This window comes from Podarcis liolepis (genome assembly GCF_965112155.1).
Source record: "Podarcis liolepis genome assembly, chromosome: 3".
Classification (NCBI taxonomy): domain Eukaryota; kingdom Metazoa; phylum Chordata; class Lepidosauria; order Squamata; family Lacertidae; genus Podarcis; species Podarcis liolepis.
This window is the reverse complement of record NC_139557.1, coordinates 84,426,164-84,442,657: the sequence shown is the minus strand read 5'-3', so window position 1 is coordinate 84,442,657 and position 16,494 is coordinate 84,426,164. Positions and strand designations below refer to the sequence as shown.

General features: G+C 41.6%; 1 protein-coding gene across 16 annotated transcripts in view; it reads right to left on the bottom strand.

Moving 5' to 3' along the window:
- Positions 1 to 16,494, bottom strand: part of LTBP1 (latent transforming growth factor beta binding protein 1) — a 217,664-nt gene that overhangs the window by 114,151 nt on the left and 87,019 nt on the right. For all 16 annotated transcript variants that reach the window (XM_083497058.1, XM_083497044.1, XM_083497052.1 and 13 more), the window contains 2 exons: positions 4,637 to 4,861; positions 2,721 to 2,998 (listed from right to left, as the gene is read on the bottom strand). In XM_083497058.1, the coding sequence (XP_083353184.1) occupies positions 2,721 to 2,998; positions 4,637 to 4,861 (503 nt within the window). The remainder of the gene's footprint in view (positions 1 to 2,720; positions 2,999 to 4,636; positions 4,862 to 16,494) is intronic.

Genomic DNA, 16,494 nt, shown 5'->3' with positions numbered 1-16,494 from the left:
CTTAATTCTATGAAGTATGCGGTGCAAAGTTACGGAATTTGCATGCACTCTATTCACTGTCTAGAAGTGTCAGATTTTTAAAAATAAAATTCAAGACATTATAGATAAAACTAAGCAAAATTACAGGTATTCTAGTTTACTATATTGTTGGCAACAGGAATCCTAGGATACAGTGGTACCTCGGGTTAAGAACTTAATTCATTCTGGAGGTCTGTTCTTAACCTGAAACTGTTCTTAACCTGAGGTACCACTTTACCTAATGGGGCCTCCCGCTGCTGCTGTGCCGCTGCTGTGCGACTTCTGTTCTCATCCTGAAGCAAAGTTCTTAACCCGAGGTACTATTTCTGGGTTAGCGGAGTCTGTAACCTGAAGCGTCTGTAACACGAGGTACCACTGTACTAGGACGCAAAGGTCCACTGCAAAAAGCTAAAGCAGTGATTGAGTGAGCTCACACAGGAAGTGTTTACGTAGAATCTTCTGTTCACACTCTGCATACCATAGCTAAACAGTTGAAACTAAGGAGAGGAATTCAAAGATAAATTTTCTTAAAGAGCTCAGTGCTTCAGAGCCTTCAATGGATTGTTACAACTATAGAACTTGATAGAACATTGGGGTTTGGTGGGATGTTCTCTCAGGGTCCTTTCCAACCCTGTGATTCTTGATTGTAAGAGTGGATCCACCAAAGTAGTCAAACCAGAAGGACTGGAACTGGCAAAATGATAGGGAAATTGGTCACAGTCACTAGGTACTTCACAGCCACTTGTAAATCAAGGTTTATATTACTACTTCTCTCTCCTCCAGTGTCTGTGAGGTAATATATATCTAGGCATCATGACTAGCCTTATCCCTCATGAATACTTTTTTTTAATCCCTGTTAGAGCCTTCCCAAATTGGTGGACATCACTACCTTTTGAGGTAGTGAATTCTAGTTTACTTATGTGCTGTCTTAAGAAGCATTTACTTTCATCTGTCCTGATTATTTTTCACTATACAATATCTACAATATTTGTCTGACTGCAACTGTAAACAGATTTAGCTGTACATATTGATGCACCATTAATATTTTTGTTGATATATGTGGGAGCTGTGCTCTCCAGTTTTTGCAACAGTCAGACCATCTCCATATACCCCCAATTGCACACAGAGCTGCACAGTGAAGGGGATTACGAATCCATGTAAACATTTTGGAGCACTCTTGGAGTTTTGGATCAGTATCCATGTGTGAGAGATTACTCTTCTAAAGTAATAATAAATTTATATATGTTTAGGTGTGAAGAGGTTACTATATATCATATATAATAGGATTTGCTTACCCCCCCCCCCAAAAAAAGGAATTTAGTTCAGTAACAACAGCACTTAAAAAACTGGAAGAGCAAAATCAAATCCACAAAATGAATTCTGACATGGCAAATATGGCCCATGTTGTTGCTATTGAACACCTGGCTTTTAGGCCTACCTGCAGTATGCCAATTTTTCTTTTTTTTAAATAGCTTAAATTGCCCTTCTGGAATTAATGAATAAAATGTTCAAAACAAGTTCTCTTCCCTCCCTGCTCATCTCTATATTCTCTCTTTAGTTTCCCCTATCGTAGCCTCTTTATTCTTTGCCATTTTTTTTCCTTTGGGTACTTTCACAGAGCCAACATTGGCTTCAAGCCCAGGGCTTACTTTGTGCCAGATGTATTCCGTAAACATGCATCAAGATGGCAATTGGATAGTGAGATGATGGTGAAGTTCATACTGGGACTTTCCAGTAAATCTTATTCTATTTCCCCCATTTCCGACTTCTCTTTCTTAAGCTCTTATTTTCTCTTCTCCCCTCTTTTCTTCTCTTTTGAATATAAATGCTACGGAATAATAACCTCTGATTGTAATACTCTAAGCTTTATGATGATATTAATACTCTGAGCTGTGCACTGAGATTCAAGGGGTTCAAAAGATTAATAGTATTAAGGTCTTCTACAAAAATGTTGCAGACCCCCTGGCCCTCCAGATGATTTTGGACTCCAACTCCTATCTGCCACACCAGCAGGACCAGTTAGTAGGGATGGTGGGAGTTGTTCAACAACAACTGGAAGGCTATGGGCTCCTCATTCCTGCTCTAAACCAAGAATTATACTCTTCAAGACTATTCAAGGTTAATTAACGCAATTCATAGAATAGTAGGTTAAATGCTGGTATCACATTCTTCCCAGATCTAAGAGCAAACAGAGTAACAATTTCAGGCATCATATATTCCCATTCAGAATGTCCAGTCCCTACAGCCTTTCTGGAAGGATCAACAGCAGCAGATTCCAATTCATCTCTCAAAGTTGTATGTACATAAAGCTGATGCTTTGTCAGCTGCAGTGATACCAGTAAGTACGCTTCATAGAATAATTCAATCCACTGAAGAGAACCTCATTCAAAAGAGTCAGATTTGGACCGGACCCATTGTACTTCAAAAGCAACTTTGTCTAATTTATGTGAATTAACATGCTTAATAAAAAACACCCACGCCCCCAGGATAAGCCCTAAACCATTTGCCCAATAAGTTAAATCACCAACAGCAAACAGCAGAGGTTTCTTAGTTAGGAACTCTCTCCTGAAGGAAAGCCTGCTAGAACCCAAACCTTTAGACTTTTATGAAACCTATAGTAAACATTTGTATTCAGACATAAGTTCTAAAACATGATTGGGTTACCAACTGATTCACTTACCAATAATATTTACATTTCTTACCTGTGTCCCTATAGTCTCCTGAAAGCATCGCCCAAGCTGGGTTTTAGCAGAAATAGGATACACATGCGAAATAGGATGCTGGTGAGAGTAGGTTGAAGGCACTTTCTGGGTCTTCTGAAATGGTAGACTTTGATAAGAAACCTGGGAATGTCCTGATTGCGATGGCTTTGCCTTCTGTCCTGTTGATGTGCTATCAATCCTTGAAACCTGGTGAAAGTGCACTGAAGCTTCAGGGGGATGTTTCACATGGATGTTCACAATGTTAGGAGGAAATTTCACTGGAAAAAGAAACAGAAGGGAAAGTATAGAAAATCTCCAAACAAGGATGGTTGTTGTTAAGCTCCGCCAATACAAAAAATTAGGGGATGAAATGGACTGGCCCAGGGGCAGCAAGAGGGGGGTAAAATGAAGTGGATCCCCACTGTGACAGTGAGGAAGCAGGTGTGTTCCTAGATCAGGCTTCCTCAACTTTGGCCCTCCAGAGAGCCAGTGTGGTGTAGTGGTTAAGAGCGGTAGACTCGTAATCTGGGGGACCAGGTTCGCGTCTCCGCTCCTCCACATGGAGCTGCTGGGTGACCTTGGGCTAGTCACACTTCTCTGAAGTCTCTCAGCCCCACTCACCTCACAGAGTGTTTGTTGTGGGGGAGGAAGGGAAAGGAGAATGTTAGCCGCTTTGAGACTCCTTTGGGTAGTGATAAAGCGGGATATCAAATCCTAATCCAGATGTTTTTGGCCTACAACTCCCATGATCCCTACATAGCAGGACCAGTGGTTAGGGATGATGGGAATTGTAGTGTCAAAACATCTAAGGCTGAGGAAGCCTGTCCTAGATGCATGCATCTACAGAGACTCTATTGGAACCTCTGATTCACAACTGGAGGAAAAATGGGTGGGCTCCCATCTGTCACTTGAACCTGTCATTTGAGCCCCAGAGTAGCTGTTGATCTACCTGAACTGAGAAGTCTGTGAAATCCCAAAACAAAGAGAAAAATAGCACTAGCTACATGAAAGAGCAGGGATGGCTACTCTCAGGGCCGTCTTAAGCATATCTGGCGCCGTGGTGCAAGGATCCCTCCGGTGCCCCCCACCCCCACATTTCCCTCCAGGCAGGTAGCGGCTGGAGGGCGACGGCTCCGGGCGCGGCACAGGATGGCGGTGGCGGGCGAGGGCGGCGAGCTGATGCCAGGAGGCACCACATCCAGCCTCCGCCTCTTCCCTGGCACCCTCCAGAACTTGGTGCCGTGGCGCCCCATGCCACTAGCCTCTATGGCTAAGACACCCCTAGCTACTCTAAAAAAAAAAGTTTTTGTGATTAGCAGCCTTAATATTCACTGGGAGAGCAGGATTATTTTAATCAACAGCTGCTGACTTGCTTTAAAAATTCAGTGTTAAGTATAGACTCTTCTCTGGGTAATATTGTAGCTTCAATCTTGCATACAAAAATGACATCACAGCTGTCAACTAGTAGCTATAATCTAAGTGCCCTTTTGACCTACTATGACCATCCAGCAATGTTCAACCAATTTTAAATGATCAAAGCAAATAGGGTGCTTTCATATGGTCTCTCTCATATATCCCTGGATTCCTATCTGACAACCAAGATAATAAAAAGGCAAACAGAAGGAAAATATATTTTCTTAAAAGAGACAGGGATAACATCTTGGATGTCAGTTCCATTTTGAAAGTGAGATTTTTTCGCTTCAGAATGAATGAAAATACCTTATCAAACAGCCTTTCAAGAACTGTTCCTTTTAATTCTCTGAACTTTCTAAGGAAAATAGTATTCTGTCATTCAGATAGGCTCAGAATTTCAGCTATGTTTAAAGCTATGTGGACAGATGTTATGACTGTCTCTGGTAGTCTGGCAGCCAAAATTAAAAAAAGTAAAACCACAGCCAATAGGGAAAATCATTTACCTTTTACTCCTTGCTGCCCAGGCATAGTCAGTGGTAAAGTATGCGTGGAATGGATGACATGCGATCCCACCGCCTTGTTTGCTTGCTGAGGATTATGATAAAATTTTGGAGCGCTGCCACTCTGTACTGGGATCTGACAAAGTTTACCAGTGTAATTAGGAGGGCACTGGCACTTATCTCTTGAACTACACTGGCCTCCATTCATGCAAGGAAGGTGGCAAATAACTGAAAGAAGAAAGAAAAACAGGGAGAGATTGGTGTTAATTTCTCTTCAGTCACATTTTTAGTACTGTCACCTATTTAATCATCCTGTTTAATGACTGACAGGCATATCCTCCCTTGTGTAACTTTTACCATTTGCCAGAATGAACCTTTTTTACTTGAAACGTAATTTTTAGTGCCTAGCAAAACATAGCATGCCATATATTCATGGAATGTTACATTTGCAATAATTCTACAAGGCATTATATACTGTACCTAACTTTCAAAGACTCCAGTGCCAAGTACACTTATTTTGAAGTAAGCACCACTGAAAGACTCACCCATTCAAGCACTTGCATCTCAGGATATGATTGTTGGACAGAGACTGCATGGCCGAATGCATAGTAAAATTGCTAATTTGAGTTATAGGAAGCAAGTCTCTGAATTTTACCTGTACCGTAACTATTGAGAAATATGTAGCAAGTGCTTAATAGCACTGCTTAATAATAGGGTTTTATCTCTTTTAGAAGATTGGGGGGGGGGGGCTATATTGTGGCGGTCCTGAATCCCACAGTTCAGGAGCAAGTTGTGCAAATGTAGAGAACCAACATGTGAGATAGCAGAGAGAACATGGAGAGCAAGTGCACACCAGTGTCTTTCTGCTACTATAAAAGGCCAGTATCTGATGAAGAATGTGCATGTTTTCTACTAAGAGGAGAATTCCAACTGAGACACATAATTCACTAGACTTATAAAAAGACTGGTGTAATAAACTATTGGATAGGCTGCATAGCAGAAATATTTTTTGAAAATATGCACATATTGCCATATATGTACTATTAGATCTTTAAGATATGTCAAACCCAAATGATTTTAAAGTTAGGACTGCAAATATTTATTTATTATATTGATATTATTACCAAATGTAACAGCAAGTGTACTAAATATAGACCCAACGACCACCCTATTTTTCTTCTTATTCTGGACATGAATGAAAATAGCACAAAGTGGTTGAACAATGGATGATCACAAAATTACTCAGTACAGCAATCATCACTTCTTTTGGTTTTGTTTTTTTGCAAGTAGACAGGCATCATAGCCTAACAAAGAGCCGGCGGTCCATCCATTTGCATTAAATTTTGCTAGAATTTGCAGCCTTAGTTCAATCATTCTCATTTTAAGATTTATTTCACTGACAAATAAGGTGGGCTGAAGCAGCTTCCTTAGGAGGCAGAAGCCGAAGAGTGTCCATCGCCACAAGGGCCCCCCAGCCACCCCTAGCAAAGAAGCAGTGCCAGCAGCAGAACCAGTTTTTGGTGAGATCTCATGGAGCAATCTTCCAGCGTCCTCCCAGGAGCCTTTTAGCTGTTCAGGGTGAGTGTGGGTCCCACCCCCTAGGCCAGGTGGAAATGGGCATTGCAGCAGGGAGTGGCCTTCCTTCTAGCATTCATGGCAGCAGCAACTGCTGGGCCATGGTTATAAATTTCAGCTGGAGAATAGCATGCAGATAATGCTTAAGAGGTAGCTAATAGCACATCTTATCCTCCCAAAACAATTTCAAGGCATGTGGCTTCTATATATACCAGGCAGAGGGCCTTCTCCATAGTGGTGCCCGGCCTGTGGAACACCCTCCCATCAGATGTCAAGGAAATAAACAACTATCTGACTTTTAGAAGACATCTGAAGGCAACCCTGTATCAGGATTTTTTTTAATGTCTAATGCTTTACTTTTTTTTACGTGCTGTAAGCCACCCAGAGTGGGCTTGGTCTTCTTCTTCTTCTTCTTCTTCTTCTTCTTCTTCTTCTTCTTTGCTCTCATCTCCCCTAAAGCCCATTTCTACCTGCAGGCATCCATGTAAGTGGCTGCTTGTAATGTAACCACGTGGGCAGAGTGCCATGTGGTAAGCCATCAATGCATCTAAAGAATTAGCAGGGAACACCCACCTATGGCCAAGAGGAAATCTAATTATCAGTGATGCAAGGCTTTTGGCTTCAGAAACTACTGAAGGCGAAACCTTTTTTAAAAATACCCATGCTGTCCTTGTATGCTCTGAATATTCATTGTGCTTAATGAAGCATTCAGTGAAATTAAAAAGCTTTCACAGCTTTAAACTATTAGGTCCAATTAAAGCCTCTCTCGCCAGTTCTGTTTCTGTGAAACCAACACAACCACCGAAGTTTAAGTATTATACTTTAGTTATTGTTCAGCCACTAAGTTAACAGATCAGGTTGGAATTGACAATGGAGCACACAATGAAGACTTAATGCACAAGAAGGGGGAGCAAAGAAGAAAAGCAGTATTAGGGGGCAACTTGTGACTAATAGTCTAATTTAAATGTTGAGCAAAATGGCGGGAAGCCATCTTGGTTCATTAACAGGAAAATGTGAAAGTAAGAGGAGGTCCTTTATTATACCAACTACAGTGGTACCTCGCAAGACAAATGCATCGCAAGACGAAAAACGCGCAAGACAAAAGAGTTTTCCGTTTTTTGAGTCGTTCCGCAAGACGAATTTCCCTATGGGCTTGCTTCGCAAGACGAAATATCTTGCGAGTTCTTGCGAGTTTGTTTCCTTTTTCTTAAAGCCGCTAAGCCGTTAATAGCCGCTAATAGCTGTGCTTCGCAAGACGAAAAAAACGCAAGACAAAGAGACTCGCGGAACGGATTAATTTCGTCTTGCGAGGCACCACTCGCAAGTATCTTGCGAGTCTTGCGAGGCACCACTCGCAAATATCACAAAAAATGAGCAACCCTTCCAGCTAATCACACTAGATGTTAAGCAAAAAACAAAAGTGGACAGAAATAGAGCAGGGTAAAAGTCTGAAGTTTGTAAAAATGGAATGAAGAAAGCTTCATTAGGTTATGTCAGCCTTCCCTAACATGGTGTGCTCCAGATGTTTTCAACTGCAGTTCAGATTTAGCTAATGTGACCTATTGTTATAGATAATGGGACCTGTAGTTCAAAACATCTAGAAGTCACCAGGTTAGCAAATCACGGGTTAGGCCATCTTTGAGGCCACAAGATTTCAAATATTACAGCAAAATAGCTACTTTCCCTTTTGAAATTTAGAAAGCCAGCACTTGTTTGATTCTGCTTCCATTATTGTATTCCTTCCCCCCTGTTCCTTCCTAGCAAAGCAGGATATGTAGGGATAGCAAGAAGGGAAGAGACTCATCAGAGTTCCAGGTGTGTTTCATGCACCCAATGCATATAGCAGGCGCATCCAACAGGTAGATCATGGGCCCCCTGCAAAGAAGCTCAACAAGTTTGGTTCCCTTAAAAAAAGCTCATCATTTTTGCCCCGCAGCCCCCAAAATAGGGCTTTCCTTCCTAAAAAAAGCTCAACAACTTAGAACTGAATCCAAAAAATGGAGGGTAGATAACTGCCAGTCTTTAACTCTGTGAGTAGATCGCAGTCTCTTGGGAGTTGGCCACCCCTGGTATATAGGATATGTCCAGCACTACCTTGCTCCTGTGAAAATGGATTTTCCCGCCTTCATTTTAGCAGCAATTTGCAATGCGCTTTGAAGTACCAACTTCAGAACTTCAAATCACCTTACATCTTAAGTCATTGTGAAGCCAGGTGACTGACAGGTTGGAACCTAGAGCATTTGTCAAATCTGGCACACAAGAGTAATCCTGATAAGGATCTGGACTGTGGAGTGAAAATGTTCCTCCACCTCTAAACAGAGCAATGTGTAAATGATAGCACCATCTTTTATGGTTTGGCTTTCCATTCAGACGCTTACTGTTAATGTGCCATAGCACTAGGCTCTCTAAGACTCTCTGAATCTGAATAATCTACTGTTAACAACATATCTTGGTTTTAAAATAGCCTAGCAAATATCTGCTTTAATGCATTAATCTGAAACATTAGAAAGTTAAAAGCAAATGTATGAAGTTAGATTATCCAAGTTATCAGAGAGATTTACAATTGGCAGAACAAAAATAGCAGCCTGCTTTATCATGCTTGTCCTCACTGCAAAGGTGAGCATGCACCTTACAAATCCATAAAACAGATTTTGGGTAATTCACCATGGCAAATGGTAGTATTTTTATCAGTTATTTGTCAGAATGGTTCTTGTGTTTGGATCTGAGTTATTCAAACTTGGCATGGACTTCAGCATCTAGGAAAACGTTGGCAAAACAAGTCAGAACTGGTAGAATATTTCATTTGAATCCAACCTCACATAGAACTGTAACTTTCAATATAAGACAGCCAACAGTTTTACTTTTGTTTCATTTGCTTTATCCGACACAGATCACCAGGTACATTATATGCAAATATAAACTATTGCACAGTATAGTTTATTTCTCTTCTTTTTGTGTATGGGTTTGCTATGAACACAGGATAATTTACCAGTGCCACTAGATTAGGAATTAAATTAGGAACTAAATTGGGAAAGGTGTCTGCTAGGGCTATGAGAAATCCCATAAGGTAGTTAAAAAATACTATCCATGTACGGTAACTATGAATGTGAGAATGCTACAGAAAAGTTATGCTTCAACAAAACATTAGCTATGGAATGAATCACTATTCAATGTGATAAAAAAAATTCCTAGAACAAGAATTAGTTTAGGCTAGTAAGACACTCTGATGCATAATAAACTATGGAGCTGGATACCTTCTAGACATGCCCATGCTAAAACAAAGGATTACATTACTTTAATCATATTCTCCTATGGCATAAAGTCCCTGAAACTGTGTGGATCAGGCAGGGTGGTGGTGTCAGAAAGTGTGTGCGGATGTCCCGCTTTCCCATCCCCAAAGTTGGACAGTGTGCTATATTTTTAAGTGTTTTTTGAATACGTCCACTTGTTTCATGTTTTGAAATGGCAACACACTGGGTATAGCAGGCGAAATCTGCATCATACCTATTTATGTCCAATGTTGGATAGACCACAAATAGCTCGGTGGTATAGCACATCCTTTGCATGAGAAGATCTTAGTTACAAACTCTGGCATCTTTAGTTAAAGAGGTCAGGTAGGACCCTGGAATTAGGAAGAGTTAGTAAGAATAGAGCATCCAGCAATCTGGATGGACAAAGAGTGTGAACTGGTGTTCTATTCAAAGTACCAACAAAGAGTTCAATTCTTTATTTAAATTTTTGAAGTAACACTTGACTGGGGCAGAAGTGGTTAATATATGTTTGGGGAAATTCAGATTAAGCGATTAATGTGCATAACCACCAGCCATTGTGGACATTCAACGGGTGACACGAAGAATGTGAACATACTGATTGGGAAATGTGCACAATTTCCTTTTAATTGATGGATGCACATTCTCCATGAAACCTTGTGAATGTGTACAACAGCCAGTTATTATGTACATTAACCGCTCAACTTTCATTCCCCTTAACACACACATTGTTCAGCTGGATGAATTCCATATACTGTATTGTATAATACTAGATAACTCCGTTATGATTGGCGAAATATATATATATATATATATATATATATATATATATATATATATATATATATTTGCTTTCGTAGATTTTCACGGGTACAGGAATGCAGGTTTTGGTGTCTTCGGGTGTCTTCCCGTGTAAGAGTTGGGGTGTCTAGGCGACGTTTCGACGAGGTCTCACTCGTCATCTTCAGGCTGGTGCTTTCGGCTTCTTGTTACTGGAACAGAGCAGGATCTCAGTGTTTGAGTTCCTATAAATACTGTTGAGGGGGTGTGGTGTATAGCCTCCAACGTTCTGGGCAGAGAGGAAGTTCCCAGGTTAGTGTGCCTTTTCTTCTTTTGTTCCTTAATTACTTGAGGGATATCTTGAGTGATTTCTTGAGTGATATTCTGAGTACCACTTAGGTGGGTCATTAAGTGTGGATTAGTTGCTAAAGCTTTCGTGTCTTGACCTCTTGAGCTTGTGAAGAGTTTTTCTGAGAAGATGGCTGTACTGCACTTAGTTGTGCTCTGGCTTGGCTTCGTGTATAGGGGCGAGCTGTGGTTTTGTGCCCTGTGCCAGCCAGATCTGTGTAGGGATTGCAGGGGGGTGCAGCATCCGGAGGTGCCACTATGGTTTGGCTACTGGATGGTGTCTGTAATTTATCTGTCCACAGATAAATTACAGACCTCTCCACAGATAAATTACACCGGATGCTGCACCCCCCTGCAATCCCTACACAGATCTGGCTGGCACAGGGCACAAAACCACAGCTCGCCCCTATACACGAAGCCAAGCCAGAGCACAACTAAGTGCAGTACAGCCATCTTCTCAGAAAAACTCTTCACAAGCTCAAGAGGTCAAGACATGAAAGCTTTAGCAACTAATCCACACTTAATGACCCACCTAAGTGGTACTCAGAATATCACTCAAGAAATCACTCAAGATATCCCTCAAGTAATTAAGGAACAAAAGAAGAAAAGGCACACTAACCTGGGAACTTCCTCTCTGCCCAGAACGTTGGAGGCTATACACCACACCCCCTCAACAGTATTTATAGGAACTCAAACACTGAGATCCTGCTCTGTTCCAGTAACAAGAAGCCGAAAGCACCAGCCTGAAGATGACGAGTGAGACCTCGTCGAAACGTCGCCTAGACACCCCAACTCTTACACGGGAAGACACCCGAAGACACCAAAACCTGCATATATATATATATATATATATATATATATATATGCAGGTTTTGGTGTCTTCGGGTGTCTTCCCGTGTAAGAGTTGGGGTGTCTAGGCGACGTTTCGACGAGGTCTCACTCGTCATCTTCAGGCTGGTGCTTACGGCTTCTTGTTACTGGAACAGAGCAGGATCTCAGTGTTTGAGTTCCTATAAATACTGTTGAGGGGGTGTGGTGTATTCTGGGCAGAGAGGAAGTTCCCAGGATAGTGTGACTTTTCTTCTTTTGTTCCTTAATTACTTGAGGGATATCTTGAGTGATTTCTTGAGTGATATTCTGAGTACCACTTAGGAGGGTCATTAAGAGTGGATTAGTTGCTAAAGCTTTCGTGTCTTGACCTCTTGAGCTTGTGAAGAGTTTTTCTGAGAAGATGGCTGTACTGCACTTAGTTGTGTTCTGGCTTGGCTTCGTGTATAGGGGCGAGCTGTGGTTTTGTGCCCTGTGCCAGTCAGATCTGTGTAGGGATTGCAGGGGGGTGTAGCATCCGGAGGTGCCACTATGGTTTGGCTACTGGATGGTGTCTGTAATTTATCTGTGGAGAGGGTCTGGGTTTGGGTCTGGTGTGGTTGATTGGTGATGGTGTTCTGTGTGCCTCTGGTTCTGGTGTCGGTTTTTGTGGGGAGGGCTAATTTCCAGATGTCTGGCAGGCGGGACGTGTCGTCACGCTTGTTCATGTTGTGAGGGTGTTTCTCTATCTCGATGGCTTCCATGATTATTCTCTTGTGGTGATGTTCCATGTTAAAGAGCAATTTGGAATCTGCAAAATTAATTTCGTGTCCTGTTTCTTTCATGTGTTGGAAAAGAGAGGAGGTTTTTTCTTCTTTTTTGACGGCATTCTTGTGTTCTGCGATACGTGCATTTATTCGTCTGTTTGTTTGTCCAATGTACGTGGCTGGGCAGACTTTGCAGGGTATTTCATAGACCCCTTGGTTTTCCAACTGGATTTTATCTTTGGGGTTTCTGAGGATATTGGCTATTTTTTGGTTGGTGCAAAAGGCTGTTTTGATATTGTGTTTATGGAGGATTTTGCTAATTTTATCTGTAGTGCCCTTGATATAAGGAAGGAGGGCCATGCCATTGTTTTCTTCTGTGTCTTGGTTTTTGGGGGGTGTTTCTTTTTGGATTAGCTTCGTAACCCTGTTTTGCTGGTATCCATTGGCGATTAACACATTTGAGAGATTCTGTAACTCAGTTGTCAAGTGGTCTTTGTCAGCCAGGCGTTTGGTTCTGGAGATGAGAGTCTTGGCTACGGAGTTTATTTGTGCAGGGTGGTGGTGTGATTGTGCATGTAAGTAGCGGTTGGTGTGTGTTTTTTTCCGGTAGATGGTGTGTCCTAGGGAGCCATCAGGTTTTTTGTAGATTAGGACGTCAAGGAAGGGAAGTTGGTTGTTGGCTTCTATTTCCATAGTGAATTGTATTTTGGGGTGTAGGCTGTTGAGATGTGTGAGGAAGCTATCTAGTTTTTCTTTCCCGTGTGGCCAAATTACAAAGGTGTCTCCCCAAGATACACAAAGAAGGAACACCACTCAGACCAATAGTCAGCTCCATAGGCTCACCTCTACAAAATCTCGCTAAATTTCTCGCTAAGCAACTTCAGCCCTATGCAGAATCCATCGCTTCACACGTTACTAACTCCTTCCAGTTCATAGAAACAATAAAGAAGCAAAACCTACATCCCGATGACCTACTTGTGAGCTTCGATGTTGTATCTCTCTTCACACAAGTGCCCATTAATGAAGCCTTGACAGCCATCCAAAACAAATACAATCCCCCCGAATACATCCTGGACCTGACCAACCACTGCCTAACCAACACGTACTTCATCCACAATGGACAAAGATACAAACAGATAGAAGGAGCACCTATGGGATCACCCCTCTCACCGGTCATCGCAAATCTGTACATGGAACACTTTGAAACCAATGCTTTAGACAAGTCAGAACACAAACCCAAACTTTGGCTCAGATATGTTGACGACACCTTTGTAATTTGGCCACACAGGAAAGAAAAACTAGATAGCTTCCTCACACATCTCAACAGCCTACACCCCAAAATACAATTCACTATGGAAATAGAAGCCAACAACCAACTTCCCTTCCTTGACGTCCTAATCTACAAAAAACCTGATGGCTCCCTAGGACACACCATCTACCGGAAAAAAACACACACCAACCGCTACTTACATGCACAATCACACCACCACCCTGCACAAATAAACTCCGTAGCCAAGACTCTCATCTCCAGAACCAAACGCCTGGCTGACAAAGACCACTTGACAACTGAGTTACAGAATCTCTCAAATGTGTTAATCGCCAATGGATACCAGCAAAACAGGGTTACGAAGCTAATCCAAAAAGAAACACCCCCCAAAAACCAAGACACAGAAGAAAACAATGGCATGGCCCTCCTTCCTTATATCAAGGGCACTACAGATAAAATTAGCAAAATCCTCCATAAACACAATATCAAAACAGCCTTTTGCACCAACCAAAAAATAGCCAATATCCTCAGAAACCCCAAAGATAAAATCCAGTTGGAAAACCAAGGGGTCTATGAAATACCCTGCAAAGTCTGCCCAGCCACGTACATTGGACAAACAAACAGACGAATAAATGCACGTATCGCAGAACACAAGAATGCCGTCAAAAAAGAAGAAAAAACCTCCTCTCTTTTCCAACACATGAAAGAAACAGGACACGAAATTAATTTTGCAGATTCCAAATTGCTCTTTAACATGGAACATCACCACAAGAGAATAATCATGGAAGCCATCGAGATAGAGAAACACCCTCACAACATGAACAAGCGTGACGACACGTCCCGCCTGCCAGACATCTGGAAATTAGCCCTCCCCACAAAAACCGACACCAGAACCAGAGGCACACAGAACACCATCACCAATCAACCACACCAGACCCAAACCCAGACCCTCTCCACAGATAAATTACAGACACCATCCAGTAGCCAAACCATAGTGGCACCTCCGGATGCTACACCCCCCTGCAATCCCTACACAGATCTGACTGGCACAGGGCACAAAACCACAGCTCGCCCCTATACACGAAGCCAAGCCAGAACACAACTAAGTGCAGTACAGCCATCTTCTCAGAAAAACTCTTCACAAGCTCAAGAGGTCAAGACACGAAAGCTTTAGCAACTAATCCACTCTTAATGACCCTCCTAAGTGGTACTCAGAATATCACTCAAGAAATCACTCAAGATATCCCTCAAGTAATTAAGGAACAAAAGAAGAAAAGTCACACTATCCTGGGAACTTCCTCTCTGCCCAGAATACACCACACCCCCTCAACAGTATTTATAGGAACTCAAACACTGAGATCCTGCTCTGTTCCAGTAACAAGAAGCCGTAAGCACCAGCCTGAAGATGACGAGTGAGACCTCGTCGAAACGTCGCCTAGACACCCCAACTCTTACACGGGAAGACACCCGAAGACACCAAAACCTGCATTCCTGTACCCGTGAAAATCTACGAAAGCATATATATATATATATATATATATATATTAGATGGGGAGTTTTTTTGCTTTTGGCAGTATAACTGGTCTTATGGCAATGGAGGGGTAGGATGGACAAAGAAACAATTATATTATGAAAACTAAGCACCAAGTGTCTGGCACTAGTTGCCAAAAAAGTTTTAAAGCCTTGTCCCGCTTTTACACAAATACTTCTACAAGCTGTTTTGTCTGACTTTATGCGTCCTCTTAATCTGCTTTCCCTGGCACAGAACCCCTTTTATGTCATCACACTCCCCTTTCCCCCATGCTATTTGAAATATATGCTTGACTAGCTAAGGTATTGACATATCAGCAGCAACCAAATCATTCTGCAGATATCACAGTTTTATTATTGTCCCTTGAACTCTGTTGGATTCCATATAAACTATGGAACAACAGAAAAAGACATAGGTGCTCTGTTACAGGCAAAATGGAAGAAATGCAAATAAAGCGGGAAAATGCATGGTTCGGCCTCCCATTTCCCAGGAATATAATCTGGCACTCATTTTCTTTCTCCTGTACCTAATACTGACATTTTAAAGGCAATTTCCTTAAAGAACATTTTAGTGCAACAATCTGCTGTTGGAACTTTTCTTGTATATGAATGCTGCAGTAAAAGTGTGTTGGCTTCCTTACAAGTCACATCCACTTCTTTGGCTAATGAGTTTTCTGTAACTCCTATATTAGAACCACTGTTTTACTAGAAAAAAAGCATTGGGCTCAATATAGTACACAGTTACAGATATTTGTTTCAACAAGTTTTAAATTCTTAGACCATCCTGGATAATCATGTATTTAATCATACATTTAATCATGTATCGCAAATAAGATTTATTTCCTCTTGCTCTTTTAATTCATACTTGTAACTATCTTACTACAGTGGTACCTCGGGTTACATACGTTTCAGGTTACATACGCTTCAGGTTACAGACTCCACTAACCCAGAAATATTACTTCGGGTTAAGAACTTTGCTTCAGGATGAGAACAGAAATCCTGCTCAGGAAGCGCGGCAGCAGGAGGAGGCCCCATTAGCCAAAGTGGTGCTTCAGGTTAAGAACAATTTCAGGTTAAGAACGGACCTCCGGAACGAATTAAGTACTTAATCCGAGGTACCACTGTATATGATATTTGCTTACAAGAAGCTTGTAAGGTGGGCTATGGTCAGAGATAGTGAATTTCTCACTGCTACGCAATGAGGAGCTTTACATCTGAGTGGTAATTTAAAACTGAAGATGAAAACAAGTGTAATATTAAAAAAGAACTTGTAGAGTTCCCAGCTACTACGTGAGCCTGATTTCCTACCAGCTGATCAACGGAAATGACAGATGAATATCCTAGTTAAACAATCTCTCCTCACACCATACAAGTTTCAGATACTCATTCATCACACTAATTAAAGAGAAAAACAGAAACCTTTATTTAATGTGCAAAACTGCTTGGGGAGAAGGTTCCACAAAGATATCACCAGGTATAAGCCAATCAGTGCTGTGCTTGGCTAGGATCTGATGCAAA